We start from the raw sequence: 19,207 nt of genomic DNA, 5'->3' as shown, positions 1-19,207 counted from the left end.
TGCAATACTGGTGGTCTCTGTTTCTTCACTATCTGATTTTATTTTATTTATTTTAAAGATCTTATTTATTTATTTGAGAGAGGGAGAGAGTGAGAGAGAGAGAGAGAGAGCATGAGAGGGGAGGAGGGCAAAGGAAGAGGCAGAAGCAGACTCTCCACTAAACAGGGAGCCCCACATGGGACACTGGGATCCCAGGACCCTGGAATTACAACCCCAGCCAAAGGCAGATGCTTAACCAACTGAGTCATCCAGGTGTCCTCTGATTGATTTTAGAGGAGAAGCAAGCAGGGGCAGCATGGTAAGTTGGTCTGTTTTCTTCCTACCTGGGACTACAATCAAAAATAGGTAAATGAATTCCTATTTGCTCAGAAGACCTGAATTTAAACGTCTCGAATGATCGTGAATGATCTCTTGGGATTTTGGCGCATGATGTAGTTTCTGTATCTGTAAAGCTCAATGACCAGCTGTTCAGGGATGCGATAGAAGTCATTGCAGAAGAGTCATAAACACCGGGTAGCTCCTTGATGAGCAGCAACCCTAGCAGATATTTAAAACAAGGAATCTGACTTCTGGCCAGCACCATGAAGTGATTGGTTGTTTTACTCACATACATGTGGGGAGGACTAAGAACCAAGTTTACTCCAATTGAGTTGTCTTGGAAACAGAGGGCAGCTGGTATATTTAAACTGTCGGTGTAAAAATGGCCTTGTCAGCCAAGTGGCATTTTCCTTCCTCTGTTTAGGAGGTGTGGGACAGACAAAGAAAAAGGACATCACCTGCTCCAGCTGGCATTTCCTGAAGGGAGGAAAAATTGCTGCCTCTGTTTAGCTCATAACCTGTTAGAGGATGAGTCAGCAAGAGACAAAAAGGAGTCTTTGGAGATGAGCAATAGCCTTTCACTGCGGGACTGACGCCGTCGGAGTGGAGAACAGCGAGGTCTCATGCCGACCCTCAAGGGACAGCGACCCTCAGCTGCAATTTGCTCCTGCACCGGGTGTGGAACTGTAAATTTCATACGAAAATGGGGATATTTGTGATGCCGTAGTCAGCTCAAATACAGCACTGAAATGAGAGGGGAGATTTTCACGTGACCACTAAGGTGGCAGGTGTAATAGTGGCCGTACAGTTTTGTGTCTGGTAACACAAGACCACATAGCTCATGAGATGCATTTCCACCGCAGCTTCCTCTAGGGAGCTCAGAGTGGTCCAGGGGTATGATTGGTGATGGGAGGGGGGTTGGACACTGGAAGAGAATCAACATTTATTCTTCTTCCATAATAAGCCCTAGAAGAACGTAGTAGGTGCTAACAGAGTTCTCACTACATTGCGGTGTTGTGTCAATCCTCACATAGCCCCCGCGTCCCCCCACCCTCCCGGTTTAGTTATTGCTACCTTACACAAAAGGGAAGAAAGAGTGGTTATTTAACTGCTCGAGGTTACGCAGTCATTCTGTGTCTGAGCTGGGACAGGGGCACAGTCCTATGTGGTGGCCAATGTCCATGGGGGCAGATCCCAGCTCGCAGGTTCCCCTGCCTGCCCTCCAGGGCCTGAACGTTGTCCCTAGTGGAGTGCCCACCAACGACACATGGAGAAGGCAAGGAAGGCCCTCTACCAAACCTGGATCTTCAGATTTATTTCTAATAAATATCTCTCAGGAAATTCCTCAAACTGTTGACGATTGTTGTCAAGTAAGGACAAATACGGAGGAGACTTCTCAGTAAGGTGACCCACTGCCACTTGATTTAGAATGTTCACTTGGTTTAACTTTTTTGCTTTTTATACTGCATTTATTGTTGCTGTGAGGACAAGAAGGGGCCGATGAGCCTCTGCTTCAACCTGTTAGGTCACCAGCGGAAAGCAGGCTGTACTGCGTCAAGGGTAAAGCTTTTCTGCCTATAGTTTTCATGGAGATAAGGGCTGTTTTGTTTTTCTGACAGCTATATTCCCGGCACCTACACAGTACATAGTAGGACTCAGTAAAAATCAGATGACTAACTAAATTCTTAATCTTGGAGTTTTACAGAGCCCCATTTATTAAATTTTAATGTGCATATGGGTCATCTGTGGGTTATGCTAAAATGCAGTTTCTAATTAGGTAGGCCCTAATTAGGAATGGAGCCCAGGGCTCTGCATTTATAACCTGCCCCCAGCTGGTGTGGATGCTGCCCATCCAGAGCCACACATTGAGTAGCAAGCCTGTGAGAGGACAGTCCTCTTTCCTGGGTACCGGCTATGTACCAGGCACAGCATTTAGGAGAATTACACACTTTTTCCATACAATCATGACAAAGATTTATTATGTAGATATGGTAACTCCATTTCCAGGTCTGGAAAGGAGAGTTTGGACATGTTCAGGGAATTGCCTACATTCCCAAAGACAATAAATGACCGAGCTAGAGATTACTTTGGAAAATGAAAAGTCCCATGTGAATGTTAGACATTATTATATTTTTAATAACTTTATCTATATTCAAGGTTGATGATCATCAAAGATCACTTGGTGGTGCATTTGTTTACCAGGAATTCATTAATGAGTCCTTAGCTCTGCATTTTAATGAGAGGTTATTTATCAAAATGTCTCTCCCCAGGAAAGAATTATGTATCACCTAGGCAGGAAATCTAGTTAAGGGAGATCAGTCCTGTTGAAAAGCTGTTCAGGATTGAAGTACGAGAGTGTGCAATGCAATACGTGTCAGCTAATGTAAAATTTGATAATTCATGATGGCCATCTGCTTCATCCCAGATGCTGGGGCTGGGGGTGTTGGTGGCAGGGAGAGAGAGATGATAAACTCTGGATGAGACCTCTTCCATCATTTGCATACACTGTAAAGCCTTCCATTAGCATCATCTCAGCTGGCAGTCCATCAACAGGAGGCTTTTCTCTTGTATAACAAGTGCTCAGCAATGAAAATGAGACTGGGAGGATTAAAGTCAATAAATGACAATTTTTCAGAGTCAAGATGTAAAGAATAAATCAGTAGCTCCAACAATCATGCCTATTTTTGTGTGGCCACTCATCAGTGACCCCCGTGTTTGGACACAATGCTAGGAAAGAAATAGTGATGTTCTTTCTGGAAAGCTGGGATCTGGGTTGTCCACCTTGCCACCGGCAAATCCAAGGCCCCTTCCTTGAAGACTCTGATAAGTTATTTCATGTGTGGGGGTTGGGAATCTGCACGGCCATCGAGTCCCTAGGTAATTCAGTGTCCTTACGGGAAGCACTGCCTCATCATCCTTCATTCCTGCCACACTCATCTTTAGCATCTAAGCGGAGCATTGCTGGACTGGCAAGAATGAGCCAGGTCATTCCATGGATCTGCGGCTCCCAGCCCAAAGCTCTCTCCATCTGGTCATTGGCTCTGTTGCTTCAGAGATTCTAAAATGATCTTGAAATGGGGTGATGGTAAGCTTCCTCCCTCCCTGAAAGGGTCTCACACTTTATCTTTTTTTCAATACTAAGAGCTGTTGGTGTCAACATGTGCAGGAGCCACCCTGGCCAAGCTACTGCACGTTGGCTTGTAAACGCTTTGCTAAGTCAGGCTCTAAACTGTAGTGGCTACTTTTGTCTTGCGTCAATAAGTTTTCCAGGAAAAACTTACCTTCCTGGAAGTCAAAATCCACGTAGAAAAGATCGAAGTTCGTAAATTTCTTGCTGGCTGCAATTTTTTTCAGTGTATGGGAGAGTTGTTTTGCTCTCTGAATATAAAGGAAATAGGGAGAATTCCATAAAATCCAGATGTTAGTGGGCAGGACAAAGAAATGGTTAGCCCTTGCCTCCCCCCCCCCCCACTTGGAGCCAGCAGCACAGGGATGCTCTGCTCCTTCAGTTCTAGTCTTGCACAAATGGCTAAGGAACACACAGAACTGTTAACATTCAATAGGAATCAATCAATGAAAATTAAAGGAATAAGATATCACTTCTTTCCCATGGGATTGGCGAAGAGATGATGAATGACCATGATAACATGGAATATCGCCCTGGGAGAGGTGACTGAGAATGTCAATTTGTTTAGCCTTTCTGGAGAGCGATCTAGAAGTAGGGATCAAAGCCTTAAACGTGCCATACCCTTTGACCCAATAATTTTTCTAAGAATTTGTTGAAAGGAAGTAGACATGGTTTAGGAAGAAATATATAGATATACACACACATAGGTTCATCAAAGTGCTATTTTTCACAGTGAAAAATTGGAAACTACCCCTATGGCTAAGACTAAGGAGTGAAATAAATCATGGCACATTCATACGCTGTATACTTTAAAGTGGTTACAAGATTATGCTGGGGAGGAATAGCTTATTAACTTATGAACATCAGAAGGCACCAAACAATATGTGTACTCTGATATTACGGAGGCAAAACCCCTGCAAATGCCTATGAACCTGTAGTATCCGAAAGACACATATACATACTGACTTTGGGTGGTGGGATTTGGGGAAATTTTTGTTATCATTCTTTATGCTCAGCTTTTTTATATCCCCCAAGTTTTTTTTTTTTAATTGAAATATAGTCCTTTTGTAAAAAAAAAAAAAATCAGTAAATCTTCTGCAAAGACATTATTCACCATCTGTGAAAGAAATACATGAGCCTTGGATCTCCTCAGTGAAGAGAGGAGGGCTGCGGAGCACCTGGCCCACCTTGGGAGAATGCCAGTCATCCATGGGCCTAACCTTGCTCACACCTCTTTACCTCTACAAGTACGGCTCGGACCAGCTTTAAAAGGTGTGTATGTGTGTACACGTATGTGTGCGTACAAGAGACGGAGGCACACACGGAAACAGACCCAGAGCAAGGCAGAAAGAGAGGGACAGGGCACCCCACATTCTCTTGGCTTCTCGAACTCCCTGGCAGTTTGATGTTTTTATTCACCAGTTTGGAGGCCATTGCCCTGCCCAAATCCCATTCCCAGCAGAAATGCTGCAGTAAACACCAGGAAAGAATGATCAAAGATGGTATCAAAGGACCTGCTAGAGTCCTACCTCTGAAGTGAGAGTCCGGAGCGTCTTGTTGGAGGACATCCAGCCGTGGCAGGGGCTGACCTGAGAGTAAGAAAACACCGCTTTGATTACAGAGGAACAACGCCAGTGACAGGGAAGGCGGCCTTGGAACAAGTCAGCGTGGGCTCACCTGGAGACAGTTCAGGAAGGAGTAGAAATGCGCATAGGTCACATCCTTATTTAGCTGGCCTGGAAGACAGAGAGGTCTGCTGTGTTGTACTTATTCAGACCTGGCAGCCAACTGGGGACGCTTGTGGGTGAGCCTGCCTCTCCTGCCAAAGGGTGGCGCTTCCAGGGACCTGCCCCCATTTCTCATGCAGCATTGCTCTTGAAGGATGCCTGAGTGTTCCTTCTTTCTGAGCGCCCTGGAAATCAGACCGAGCTGGGGAGGGGCCCTAGGGAGTTTACTCCCATCTCAAGCTCTTGCCCTAATCTGGACCCCAGGTAGAGGCTACAAAGGCACCATACAGGCTGGAACACCACTAACAAAGGCCTTGCAGAGCAGTGGCTTTCTCAGGGCAGTGGTGTGAGATGCCAAGTTCCCATAGGGTAGAGAGACCATTCAAGGTGGTAGGTGGCCAAAGCCTCCTTTTTGGCTTTACGTAACACGAAGGGCTGCCAAATTATCCCATGCTGAGGACCTGCCAGGACAGTCTGGGCGTCTGAAGTTCTGCCCATGAGCTGCCCGGCCGTTTGGTAGACTGAAAGCCTCCAACATTGCTTGATGGAGAGGGACAACACCTCATATCCCTTCACCGCCCAGTGCCTGTCTTATTTGAGCCCTAATTACTACATATGCTCTAATTTATATTTTGGTGCAGGTTAAAGAGGTACGTAAGAATAAAGGTGGGGGCACCTGGCTGGCTTAGTTGGAAGAACACACAACTGTTGATTTCAGGGTTGTGAGTTCGAGCCCTACATTGGGTGTAGAAATTACTACAAAGATAAAACTTAAAGGAATAAAAGTGTTAAGTGCCATATGTAAGCTCATCCAGAGTCTTTCCAAACATCGATTGTAGATATAGGATCTGTGGGGGTATTTCTTTTCTTTTCTCACACACCTCCTCTCTCCCCCCACCTCCCAGCCTATCCACCCCTGGAGGCCATTCGACTTTCATGCTGTGGCTGAGACACAAAACCCAGGCCCTCTCAAATCTCAGGGGTGAATGACTGATGTCTTATCCATTAACACTTCTCTCACGCTTGAAAAAATAAAGGAAAATAATAGGACCTATCTCAGAGCGAAGAGAAAGATTGAAGGTGATAGAACACAGTCTTATTTTTCACTTATACCTCAGATCAGTTAGACTGAAAGATAGATTCAATTTTCTTGTCATAGAGGAAATATATATTCTCTTTCTGTGTGGGTGAGTGACTCCCAAGACTGGAAAGCCACAGGCTTATTATCGCCATTAAAGTCACAATGACACGCCAGGCTTCCTCTGTTCTCCAAAGGTGCCTGCATCTTCATATTTTGGATGAATCCCAAGTCACTTGCTTCTGGTTTTGCTCTCATTTTATGCTCAACATGGAGCCCTGAGCTCACATCTTTCTCCAAGATCCTGCTTTCCACCACTGAGGCTTCTTTCCCTCTATTACGTATGCATGCCTCTGTGTGTATGTGTGTGTGTGTGTGTTTGGTAATTTGCCTTGCTATATGTGTCCCCATCTGTCTCAGCCTAGCCAGCTGTAGTGACAAACACCTCCTACCTGCATTCCCCATCCTCCAGCCTCTGTGTCCCAAAGACTTCGCTCTTGCCCCCTTCCGGTACTGCCCCTGAACTGCAGCCTTCCCTCTGCCATCTTGGTTTTGTGTTGCTGTCGTTGTTGGGCTGGAGCTTTGTAATAAACCTTAGGTAGTTTGGCTGGAGCCCTGTAAACTTGCTTGGCCCTGATTCCCCTCTCCCTGAGAATTGGGCTCTCTCTCTTTCCCTTGCCCAGTGGCTGAGGTCTTTTTAACCTGCAGGTGGTGGCACCTAAGGCCTGACTACAAGTAACACTCTTGCACCCTTCCTCTTCCCACCACCAAGGCTGGATGCTATGCCATCCAGAGGGACCAGAGTTTGTCCTGCTACTGGATATTGGGGCCTTCCCTGCTGGGTCCCCTCTAGGGACTAAGTCTAGCCATAGCCTTATCCATCCTAGCTTACTCCTCTCTCACTCCTGTCCTACTGCAGAGGTCCCAGCACACCTTAGGATGAGACCACAAGGTGTGTCCTCCTTCTGGGCCTTCTCCCAGTCCCTGTCACTTTCCCTCCATCTTCTTGCTACTCTGGCATTAGCTCTAATTAGACAAGGTTGATATAGGAGAAATCCTTAGGTGAGTACATAGGTCTGTTGAATAGGGTAAGGGCATGCTAGATGTAGTTGGGAGGGAACTGGCGAAGATGTAATGAGTTGGTTTCCCTTCTCTCTGGGAGTTCTGCTGTGGAAGTTAGGGTGATTCTGGGGCTGGCCATGTGGAAGGTCAGCTGGGAGTGCTTATGATGGGCTTAAGGTTCAAAGACAGAAGAGGGAAAATAGGGATCCCTGGGTGGCGCAGTGGTTTGGCGCCTGCCTTTGGCCCAGGGCGTGATCTTGGAGACCCAGGATCGAATCCCATGTCGGGCTCCCGGTGCATGGGGCCTGCTTCTCCCTCTGCCTGTGTCTCTGCCTCTCTCTCTCTCTGTGACTATCATAAATAAATAAAAAAATTAAAAAAAAAAAGACTAATTTAAGAAGAGGGAAAATAGTTCTTATGCAATCTCCACTTATTGGTACTGTCAGTTGACTATTCACTCTTTCTTTTTAGGTATTACTTTCAATAGTATTTCTGCATATCAAGGAGCCCTGGTATAAAGATTGATCCCACCTACATATTGTGCCTATAAAGAGGCAGTGTCTGCAACATCCTGGTCAGAAAGTGAATCTAGTAAAGAAAGCTGGTTAAAAATGCCCAGGAATGATCAGAGCTGAAGAACGATCTGTGTGTGTGCATGTGCATGTGCGTGCATGTCTGTGTGTGCATGCATAAGGGGTGGGAAGCTAGTGGGTGGCCCAATGGATGCCATATGTCCCTCGAACGACTGGCTGTAGTAGCATAGCAGCAGCTCATGTCTCCATCATTATTAGTTCTTTAGGGCAGAGTCTTTGGCATTTACTTAATGCTAGGACTATAAATGAAATTTTAGGTACCGTAAAAGCGTAGTACCAACAAAAATCTGCCACACCTCTTTGAAATACCATCCGAAAGTATAAAAACCACATGAATTCAGACAGGGAGTAAGCCAGTCATAAAACAGGAAGTATACTGCAAGGTATTTTAAAATATATTAGGTTTCAAGTTTAAGAGTAATCGGGGGAAAATGAAGTTGTCGTTGATGTTTCATGACAGAGGCCTTTCAAGGAAGGGCTACTTGCACACTTACTTGTAGCCAGAAATTCTGGACTTTCTGACTATAGTCTCACCCTTCAGCTAACTTCCAGAATGCCCATAGCTTATACCAGTGTCAGTGACACAAGCTGATTTCACTGTCAGGATCTATATGGTATTTTCCCCAGTGGAATTGTCTTTTCTGTCTCTTTTGAGGACAAAGACTCCATTTTAGTATCATCATTACCCCCAAAGCACATAATAGGTTTCTCAGACATATTTATGGGGAGATTGCCTTTCTCATAGGCAATGTGCCTGAGAGGACTCATCCCTGGTCAAGCTTGAAAAGACCTATGTAAGTAGAATCCTAATGTGGGAGACTTACTTTCTGGTGAGACTATATACATTCTCGCTAGGAATGTTAATTACTGGTAGAGATTATGGGGTGGTCACAGCCCTTGGGAGCCAGGCTTTGACTGGGTAGTGATTCAAACATGGCTAAGAGATGCTAGGAGGGATTTATTACCCTCTCCTCTTGGCAGGGGTGAGTTAGGAATCTATTCTTGCCCTGGGCCTCCATTATCTGCTGATGGGGTGCTGTGGATTTCAGCAGTCTGAGTTCCTACCTGTCCTACGGAGGCAGCAGAAAATATAACACTGACCCAGGAGTACTGCTTGACTCCTTCTGCTTCCCGACTTCTTTCTTAATCCTAATGGGTGGCTCAAGTCATGTCTAGAGAGCATCATCACCATGCTTCTCAGGCTCAAAAACCAAAAAAAAAAAAAAAAAAAGGAAAACCCTGTTTATTTGCTTACACAACCCTTAGCACCGTGCCCTGTGAATCAGACCTGGTATTTGGCTATTGATTAAGATGAGACCTACCCTAACCTACGCAGAGCGGCCAAACCCCAAGACCGGCCTGGCATTAACCTGCTTTACTGCTGGCTCGTGTCTGGTGGGAGTAAGGGTCCAAGGATTGGATTTGAAGCCAGAGCTGTACTGAGCTGTATGTAGGACAACGAGCCGTCTCTGCAAACCTCTCATCTTATGAGAGTTACGTGCCAGCCAAAGGAGAATTGGGGAATCTGGGTAAATCCCACCTACTTCCCCGGGCTGTCTAGGAAGGATACTGATGCTTCGTTGAGGAATTTATAATTTATTTCCCATGGCAACCAGGCAGCAGGGATAATTTAGGATATGAATAATAACTTAAAAACATTAAACAAATTTTAGATGGTTTCAACTTTCTTCCTAATTGGATTTCTTCCCCCCCAAACCAGGGTTGTTTATATAGAAGAAACTCATTCTACCTTTTCCTTCTAACTCTTTTGTGCTGTGTAATGCTAGTGCCTGATTAGTGGCCAGTAGAGGCCATTTGAGGTCAAGACAGAGCCCAAAGCAGGGTTTCTCAGCCTCGGCACTACTGATATTCTTAGCGGCGGGGCCGTCCTGTGCTGTCTGCAAGGTATTTAGGAGCATCTCTGGATTCTACGCACCGCTTCTCCAGTTGTGATAATGAGTAGGGGTGGGATGAGAATCACTGGCCTAGAGGATCCACCAGAATGATTGATGAGTCTCCCCAGTCACCTTCTTTCCCTCCCTTGCTTCCTTCCAGATTGTATGGTGCCATTATTACCTACTGTGGTTGAGTCAAGTGAATCATGTGGCATCTCTGAGGGAATTTATGGAGTAGTCTGACCAGAGGTCATGGAAAGAGAATGGGATTTGGAGTCAGAAAACCCAAAGTCAAGACCCCATTAAAGTGATAGAGTAAATGGGAAATGCATCTCTCCTGATCTCAACTTCCCTTCTCCAAGCGTTCTTGGTATAGGAGGAATCTAGGAATCTGACAGCATCTATTGGGGGAACTGAAGTTTTCCACCCCCAATGGCTCAGAGAGACATTCTTGGCCCAAGTGGTTGTCCTTTGTGTGTTCAAGGATGGAGTCAAGTTCTCTGGTGACCGTGTTACTATTTCTAAGGGTCATGGTCAAAGCTGCGGAAACAGGAGGAATATGCTTTCCTTGTGAGAGGCTGGACAGTGTTTTGTTTGGATGATAATGATACTTGTGGTGCACTTGGTAACTAAGGAGGAAAGATGACTTCAGTCTTATTGGTGGGAAGCCTAGCCAATGGTATTTACTGTTGTCCTCCTGGTGAAGGGACCAGGGCCCTTCGAGAGCTGGTTAAAGGGAACCTGCTCTTTTCATGTGTGAGGTGGTGTGGAGCTTCCTGAGGGACGTTAGGTGGGTTGGGGGGTTGGCTTGAGCAGGGACTACGGGGTGGGAAGAGAAGAGGAGATTGGAGAAGTATAGAGAAGTTATTAATGCAAGGAAAAGCGCTCCACCTCCATCGCTTAAGGTGGGCACTGAGGAAGGAATTACAGGTTTTTTCCCTTTGAATTGCTTGTTGGACTCATTAGAAACTTCTTGGAGCTCCAGAACACCCTAGCAGGGTGTTGTTCTAGGCACTGCATAACCTAGGCTAAGGAGGAGGTCAGGCTAAGTAGGAGGCTATGGCAATACCAGGGAAGGGGCCAGGGAGGGTGTTGTTGATATGGAGCTGAGGGGAGGGTACCCAGGCCTCACATTGCAGATGCCTGTCAGAGAGGGCTGAGGCCAGCACTCTATCCCTCTTGCCTGCTTCCCTGCTTAATTTTTCTAGTCACACCTAACATCCTCTGACATAGTCTTACTGGAATACAAGCCTATGTTGGCAGGGGTGTTTCATTATTGTGTTCACTGATGATTATGCAGTGCCTAGAACAACACCTGGCACATAATACATATTTTTTGAAAGGACCAATCTCCCTCCCAAGCACACACACACACACACACACACAGCCCTACTACACCCAGATTACATATACGATAAGCTATGCAACATTTGGCAAACCACTTGCCTCTCCCAGTCTTAGGCTTTTCATTTAAAAAATGGAATTAATGAAAACATCATTAATCGGATTAACAGGATTGTTTTAGGATCAGCATGGCAGCCCTCCGTGATGTGAATTACTATTACTATTACTTTTACAATGTGCATAAAGCATCTGGAATGCTAGAGATGCTATTGTAAGTTTCTGGAGATCTTTCAAGCATTTCAGAGCCAAGGGTGCCAACAGAGAGTAGAAGCAGGAAGCAAGCCTGTTGGAGGATGTGTCCTGTAGAAGAATTCCGGCCACCAGGGGGCACTCACCATTGAGGTTTGGAGAAATCCCCTTTGACTTGAGCTTCATCTGCTCATTCTAGATACTACTTTTCTTTAAAGGAGTTTCCTGATTTAGACTCTTACTCTTCAATTTGTCCTAATTCGACATTAAAAATTTCTGCCTTTTCTGACTTTGGATCTGGTTCTAACCATCTTTGGATACTGACCATTTAGATCCATACCTCAGGGCTCTTGCCTTCACCAGTTCTAACCTATGCACTGTGGTGGCATTTTGGGTGTATTTCTATATGGTTTGAACTACATATACTTGAATTATGTATAACTGACATTGTTAAAGAGTAAAAGTATCTTCAAACTAATACCGAGAGGATAATATCTGTCGTGCAAATTATCCCAGAGAAACCTTCCATCTGGTAAGCCGTATAAAATAACATGGCTGCCATTGGGCAGGTGGGAATTTAGATACTTCAGAGTCTGCATGATACTGGAGTATAATTTCTCCGGAGTGGTCATTTCTGGGACTGGGTCAACTTTCCTGTTGGTGAAAGAAACAGAAAATATCTTAGTCGATGGGATAAATGCATACACATACATGATCCCCTGCCCCATATACACAGTGTAGTAGTTACTGTTGCTATTTGCAAAATATGTTAGGCTTCCTGACCCTCTTGTGATTAGATGCGCCATGTGACTGACCTAGCCTATCAGTTGTGAGCAGAAGTGATGTGTGTCATGTTTGGTGATATGAGAGCTTCTAGAATGCTCTTTGCCATGAATCTGGGCAAGGTTCTATATAGGAGCTGCTTCATTAATCTGAGACCTGGAATAGAGGCCTGGCGATCACCATGGGTGCCATACAGTCCCAGGTGATCCCTGGGCCACAAGGTAGGATGAATAGATGTTTGCTGCTTTATGCTACCAAGAGTTGAGGGTGTTTGTTCCTGCAGTATGACCTTACCTACCCTGACCACTAGCCTGATATACACAGTGTATCTAGCCTGATACACTCAGATGAAAAAAATCAAAGGAGTCTGGTATTATGTATTATTTGTTTGACACTTTGAGATCTGTAACTTTGTCTCTAAAAGTTTCACATACATCACAGTTAGGAAAATACAACTTTCCTGAGAAATAAAATCATATTATGTATCCATATTTCATCCCTCTTTTCTACATTGAATTTGAATTTACCCACTTTAAGGAATACATCAAGTATGAGTTAAGATACTAACCTGCATTAACCTAGGAAGAGATTGTAGAATTCTCTAAGATTTCCATCTACCCTTTAAACTGCCTTTTATTAACCTAAATGGAATAAGAAGTTGGGTCCTATTTTGGGTCCTTAAAATTCCAAATTTACATAATGATCCTATAGTGGGTTGAATAGTTCCCCTTAGAATGTGACCTTATTTGGAAATAAGGGTTTTGCAAATGTAAAGATGAGGGCATATTGGATTAGAGACAGCCCTAAATCCAAAAACAAGTGTCCTTACAAGAAGAGGAGGTGTTATTACACAGACACACAAGCAGAAAGGAAAGCCATGTGAAGCTGGAAGCAGAGACTGGAATATGTTTCCACAAACCAAGGAATTCTGAGGATTTCCAAGAGCGCTTCCTACCTCCCCAGAAGCATAAAAGAGAAGAAAGCGTTTTCCCCTAGACCCCTCAGAAAAAGCATAGCCCTGCTGACACTTTGATTTTGGACTTCGAGCCTCCAGAACTGAGAGTTGTTTGAAGTCATCCAGTTTGTGGTGTTTTGTGATGGCAGCTTTCAGGAGCTTAACAGAGATTCCAAACCAGAAGTAAGTCTCTTACTCACAGGCTGGACCCAAGGCACAAATGACATAGAGGAAGGGACAGAAAGAAGCCCCCAGGGATATCCACTATTATCACTTTGTATTTTTAGTTTAATTTTTCTTTTTTTAAGATTTAATTTCTGCATAATCTCTACTCCCAACAGAGGGCTCAAACTTAGGACACTGAAATCAAGAGTCACACACTCTACCTACTGAAACAGCCAGGTGCCCCTCCACCGTTACCACTTTTGAGGGAGATCCTAAATGGAAAGTGATGCCACCATTTTGGAGGGCATTTTTCAAAACATATCAACATTTGGGGCACCTGGGTGGCTCAGTCAGCTAAGTGTCTGACTCTTGATTTCAGCTCAGGTCATGATCTCAGGATCATGAGACTTACCCTGCATTGGGTTCCACACTGGGTGTGGAGCCAGTTTAAGATTCTTTCTCCCCCTTGTGCCCTCCCCCTCACTCTCTCTCTAAAAAAAGGTATCAACATTTAAAGTTGGCTTAACTTTTTTTTTTAAGATTTTATTTATTTATTCATAAGAGACACAGAGAGAGGCAGAGACACAAGCAGAGGGAGAAGCGGGTTCCATGCAGGGAGCCCGATGTGGGACTCGATCCCATGTCTCCAGGATCACGCCCAGGGCCAAAGGCAGGTGCCCAGCCCAACCTCTAAGCCACCCAGGGATCCCAAAGTTGGCTTAATTTTTGACCTTGAAATTTATAGTAACATCTCCACAAATGTGCAAAGACATACACACAAATATTGCAACGTTGTGTGAAATAGTGTAAAGTTAGAAAAGGCCCAGATGCCTGGTTGCATAAATTATAATACATCCATAGGTAGACTATTATACAGACACTAAAAAGAAAAAAGTAATTAGATACAGGTGATTGTTAAACAACATTCTGAAATACCTGAATGTCACTGAATTGTTCGCTTTAAAATGGTTAGTTTTACATTATGTAAATTTCACCTCAAAAAAATAAAAAAATGTAAAAATAATGAAGTCGTCTGTATGTATTATCATGGAAAAGACTGCTAAAAAGTATTGTTGATTGCAAAGAATAAATTACAGAGCAGTAAGCATGCTATTATTTCATTCCAATGAATATTAATTAGTCTGTAAATTAGAATTTGCATAGAGAAAATCTGGATACAAATACATTTAACTGTCTCCATTGGTTAGCTTGCAGCAGGTTGGTGCTGGGGGGGGCTGGGGGTGGGGGGGTGGTAGGGAGTGATTATGGGGAAACTCATTTCCTACACCCTGGATTATTTGAACTTTTCACAACAGATGTCATTTTGTAATCAGAAAAATAATAAAAATAAATCAGACTCTCATATTATTTTTATTCTCCCTCAAGTAAAGAGGGGAAAAACCCAGACTCCACCTAAGCTTTAATGGGAGGAGCAGAAGGCATTGCAATTTTATGGCATTTGTCCCCCACCGATTTCACTTAGTCAAATAAAATCACTTTCTAAATTGCTGCTATGCAGAGGTGACAGGCTGATCACGGATGCAAAGATCACTTTGGCTAATTTGTGACAAGCAAAATGTACCCATACAGAGGAAATGCAGAACAAGTCTGATGCTAGGGGTTGCCAGTAAGGTGTGAGCTGTGGGGACTGTACGTGCTTCTACACCATGTAATGGGTTGCTTAGAACTCCCCACCCTGCCCGGAAAAAAGAAAAAGAAAAAAAGAAAAGAAAGATGTTCTATTTTGCAAAACGCCAGCATATAGAACAAAATACTAAATTCCTGTTTTTTATTCCCTTGGGAAAAATTATACTACTTTATGGGTAAAAGTCTCTCATGAGGATACGAGAATAGGTTGCCTACCTACTGAGGGCAGAAGGCTGGGCAGGGGCTTTAGCTTGACTTGTGTATGTGCAGACGTGCTAGAGGGATCCCAGTTTGTGAAGAGGATTCAGGCTGCCTTGTGGGTTTGCTCAGCCCAGGAGGACCCACCCACAGGAAGCAGGTTTGATATTCACTGTGTGTGTGTGTATGCGTGTGTGTGCGTGTGTGTGCGTGTGCAGTGTGGCAGCAGGGGTGAAATGAGGCAAGCTGGGTGACTATAACCCATCTTCCATCTTCGGTAAGGCTAATACATACTGCTTATTAACTTTTGCCTTGGCACTTCAGGGTTTTTTTTTTCTTTTTTTTTTTCCTGCTGATACACTACTGTGTTGGCACAAAGCAATTATGCTGAGCTATGGCTCTCTCATCACATAAAGCCAAGATGAGTTAAGATGGAGAAAAGTCTCCCAAACTCCCTATTTAATGATTATTTTTTTGGCTAGAGAAACAACCCCGATGATAACCAACATTCTGAGCTAATTTGTGCTTTTGCGGGAGCACCCCATAACCCAAATGGCTAGCATAAGCCAAATGGCTAATTACTAGGGGAAAACAAAATGGAAGCTTGGCATCGCTGGCGGAACATTTTTTAGTCACCTTTGCTCCATCATGTACGCCTACATAATTAACACGTGTGCATTGTCAATTAAATCTTTTAATGTGCATAGCAAAATGAACTGATTCTTTAAAAAAAATTTTTTTCTTTTTAAAGTTAGCTCTAGGCCCAACGTGGGGCCTGAACTCATGACCTCAAGATCAAGAGTTGCATGTTCTGCTGATTAAGCTAGACAGACGCCCCCAAATTGACTGATTCTTAGTTCAGGCAAGGGCATTGGGTCTAAGCAATAGGTGGTGGGTCACCCCTTCTGGGGGCCATAGAAGGTGCCTCTGATTCTGTCCCTGGGAAATGGTCAATGCCATTTTGATCTGTGTACTCCCCCTCCTCTGGTGGTTTTTGAGGAGACTTAGCACTAGTATTTTAGAGGCCCAGAGTCCCAGGGGTTTTGGGAAACATCTCCTACCCCTTCTCTGACATCTGCCAAAGGTTGAACGGGCTGAGCTGAAGCATCTAAGCCTTTTCAACCCACGTGTCAGGTCCACCTTGCCAGCCCAGGTTTGCCTGGGTACCCCAGGACCCTACATCCCTCCTCATACACTGGCAAGCTCACGCCAGTCACTCAGACGGAGAGGTGAGGGGTTAGGAGTGCTGAGTGTACAGAGAGAAAGCCTGGGGGATGTGGTGCTTGCACCTGGGAAAATGATGAGAGAGCACTGGCGCTCTGGGCTGTGTTCTCACAGGTCAGGAACACGTGGCGGGCAAAAGACAAAGAGCCTCACCCCCTTGGGTGGCTCAGAGCCTGTCCTTGCCCTAATGAATTGTGTCTGATTGTGAAAATAAGCTTCATGACCCAGGTGCAGGGCTGGCTGTGATCATTTCATTATCCTGGCAACTAGTCCAGCCAGATTTCACCTGGCGGATGCCGGAGAGCTGTGCCCCCTCTTAAGGAAGAAGGCAAACAGCCTCTGGGGAAGATACTTCCCAGAACCAGAGCTCAAGCCCAGAGATGAATCTTGACTGAGGGCTCAGACCTCACGCACAGCTAGCATTTGAGCTCTCCCAGCAGCCGGGCACTACAGGTGGCCCTTACCTTCAGCCAGCCAGCTGTAATCACATGGCTGACCCCACCCCCCACCCCCGCCCCGAAGAGGCATCTTGACATGGGCTGGGAAGGAGCTGGGGCCTCACTGGGCCCACATTACCCCATGGATGGAGATCCTGGGTCCCTGAAAGTGGGGGTGACTTGGAACATGGTGGCCAGTTGGAAACCTCCTTATCCTTCCCTTGATCACCACTGCCTCCACTGAGGAGGCTGGGAGAAAGAACTCCTCTGGGCATCCTCTTCCCTGCTGGTTTTTCTACCATTTGGTTAGATGGAATGGATTGTTTCTTGCCACTGCAGGCTCCTTGGGGCCTGTCACCTATCAGCATGTTGACTTGTTTCCTCTTATGTGGTGCCAATCGGCTGCCCTAGGTGACATGGGAAGCATTGACGTTGCAGGGAAAAGACACTTGGGGTGCTGGGGCCCACGGACAACCCATGTAGGGCAGTCCTGGCTCTTTCCATGAGGTGAAAAATGTACAATGAACTATTATTAGGTCCACGAGGTAAAAATGGAACCATGTCAATATATATGCAGCTAGTATTAGATGTTTTTATAATTCTATCTCATTTCTGGCAATTGCAATGTTCTTCTCAGGGATGTCATATTGGGGGGGGGGTGGAGGAAGGGTTTATGATTTGAGTCCTTTAAGACCATTCCCATTTGCCAAGCCGCCCCTGCTACTCAAGGTTCTGCTGCCGGAGCTCACTCACATTTGCCCCATTTCCAGGCATTTTTTTCTCCTTCTATATCACGGGCATTCCATAGCTTTCAAGGGCAATGTTAGGAAAAGCCAGGGGAAGCTGGGTTAGCTTTGGCCAAACTGAGTAGAGCCACAGGGGAAAGCTGTGTTTGTCTACGTTACCTTTCTTCTTAAATTCCAGACACTGAAAGCTATCTTCCAATCATGACCTTCATTCACTTACCACGTATTTATTGAGTAACTGCATGAGTTTAGAGAATTGAGAAAGAAGCACATAGCTGAATTATTTCAGTAAATGCTAGCCTCATCATAAAAAAGGGAAAGAAAAAAAGTCAAGCAAATATCCCCAAACTTGTTCCAGGACAGACTTATTATGCAACTCGTTGCTGGCTTGAGCTTTTTATGAAATCTCTTTGCTCATTTTGGGTTGTCTACTCCACCTTGACGTTCTGGCAGATGGGGAGGCATAGTCGCCATCTGTCTTTATTTTTCTAACCCCACCACAGGACATTGCAAAGTGGGCACTGCAGGGACATCCCACACTGCCAACCCCATTCTTTCACCCAAATGCCCGCTGCGTCTCTGCCCAGATCCCTGGTGGGGTGTGTGTGTGTGTGTGTGTGAGGCTGGCACAGGTCTCTGATGCCTGCCTGCCCTTTGGCTCCTTGAAAAGGAAAAGCAGGACCGGACTGGAAGGGCCTCTGAGCAAGCACGTTCTGCTGGAAAAGTACAATTTGGGGGTTAGGGCTCTTGGAGTCAAAGCCTCTTTCTGCAGGTGTTCTGTACTCACTATCACAGTTTGCTCCCTGTCCCCTCCCAGGGAACATGATCCAGAGGCTGGAGGGGCACTGACTGATGTCCATAGGTTGGTTCTGCTTTGTGATGGGGCTGGGGCTGAAGCTCAGTGCTTCTCCTTCCATAAGCTCCTTGCAGTCAGGCCCTGTGGCCTCTTTGCCTGTCCCAGAGCCTGGCACCGCATTTGGCACCTCACAGGTAGTCAATACATACTTTTTAAAAAAAAGTCATTGTTTAAAAGAAAGCAAATAAGGCAGGTGTGGCCTATGGAAAGAGCACATGACTTCGTCAGAGAACCTGGTCTGCCTCTCAACCTTGCTACTCATAGGGTATAAGTGAATTCCTTAACCTTGCCAAACCTGTTTCTCCATCTATAAAATAGGGACAATCATGCTCTCCTCTTAAGGCTGCTGTGGGGATGAGATGATCTAGGATGTGGCTCTTGGTTCATGGAGAGCTTGGGCGGGGGAGTGTTTGCTATTTACCAGAGAGTTCCATGTGGCTCATCACAGAAGTTGGGATTTGGGTCCCCACTGTGGGGCCTTGGGAGCCTTGGGGTTCTGGGGAGAGTGGTAATCCAGCCCAGGGGGTGCCAAGGCAAGGTCTGGCACACTGGCATCTCTGCACATAGCAGGGTGTCTCCTGGCCTGAACTCACTTCACTGATTAGGTGAGAGTTCAGGAGCTCTCCTACTCCATGGAGGTGTTGGTGAGGGCAAACACACTTTAGTAATATTGAACTGGGTTTCTAGCACAGGCTTAGAAAACTTGGTGAGTGAAAGCAAAGGGCGGGCAGTGAATAGGATGACCTACTTCTAGTATCACTTGGATTGGAGGTGAGCTCTGCCATTAATCAATTTATCAGGCA

The 19,207-nt window shown here is 45.3% G+C and overlaps 1 protein-coding gene across 2 annotated transcripts in view; it reads right to left on the bottom strand.

The window, feature by feature from the left end:
- Window positions 1-19,207, bottom strand: part of AOAH (acyloxyacyl hydrolase) — a 158,160-nt gene that overhangs the window by 11,694 nt on the left and 127,259 nt on the right. For both annotated transcript variants that reach the window (XM_072783485.1, XM_072783486.1), the window contains exons 17-20: window positions 11,875-12,047; window positions 5,123-5,181; window positions 4,975-5,034; window positions 3,600-3,696 (exon numbers count right to left, since the gene is read on the bottom strand). In XM_072783485.1, coding sequence (XP_072639586.1) covers window positions 3,600-3,696; window positions 4,975-5,034; window positions 5,123-5,181; window positions 11,875-12,047 — 389 coding nt within the window. The remainder of the gene's footprint in view (window positions 1-3,599; window positions 3,697-4,974; window positions 5,035-5,122; window positions 5,182-11,874; window positions 12,048-19,207) is intronic.

The sequence above is a fragment of the Canis lupus genome, chromosome 18 (assembly GCF_048164855.1).
Source record: "Canis lupus baileyi chromosome 18, mCanLup2.hap1, whole genome shotgun sequence".
NCBI classification, from domain to species: Eukaryota; Metazoa; Chordata; class Mammalia; order Carnivora; family Canidae; genus Canis; species Canis lupus.
This window is presented reverse-complemented; position numbering and strand designations above follow the sequence as displayed.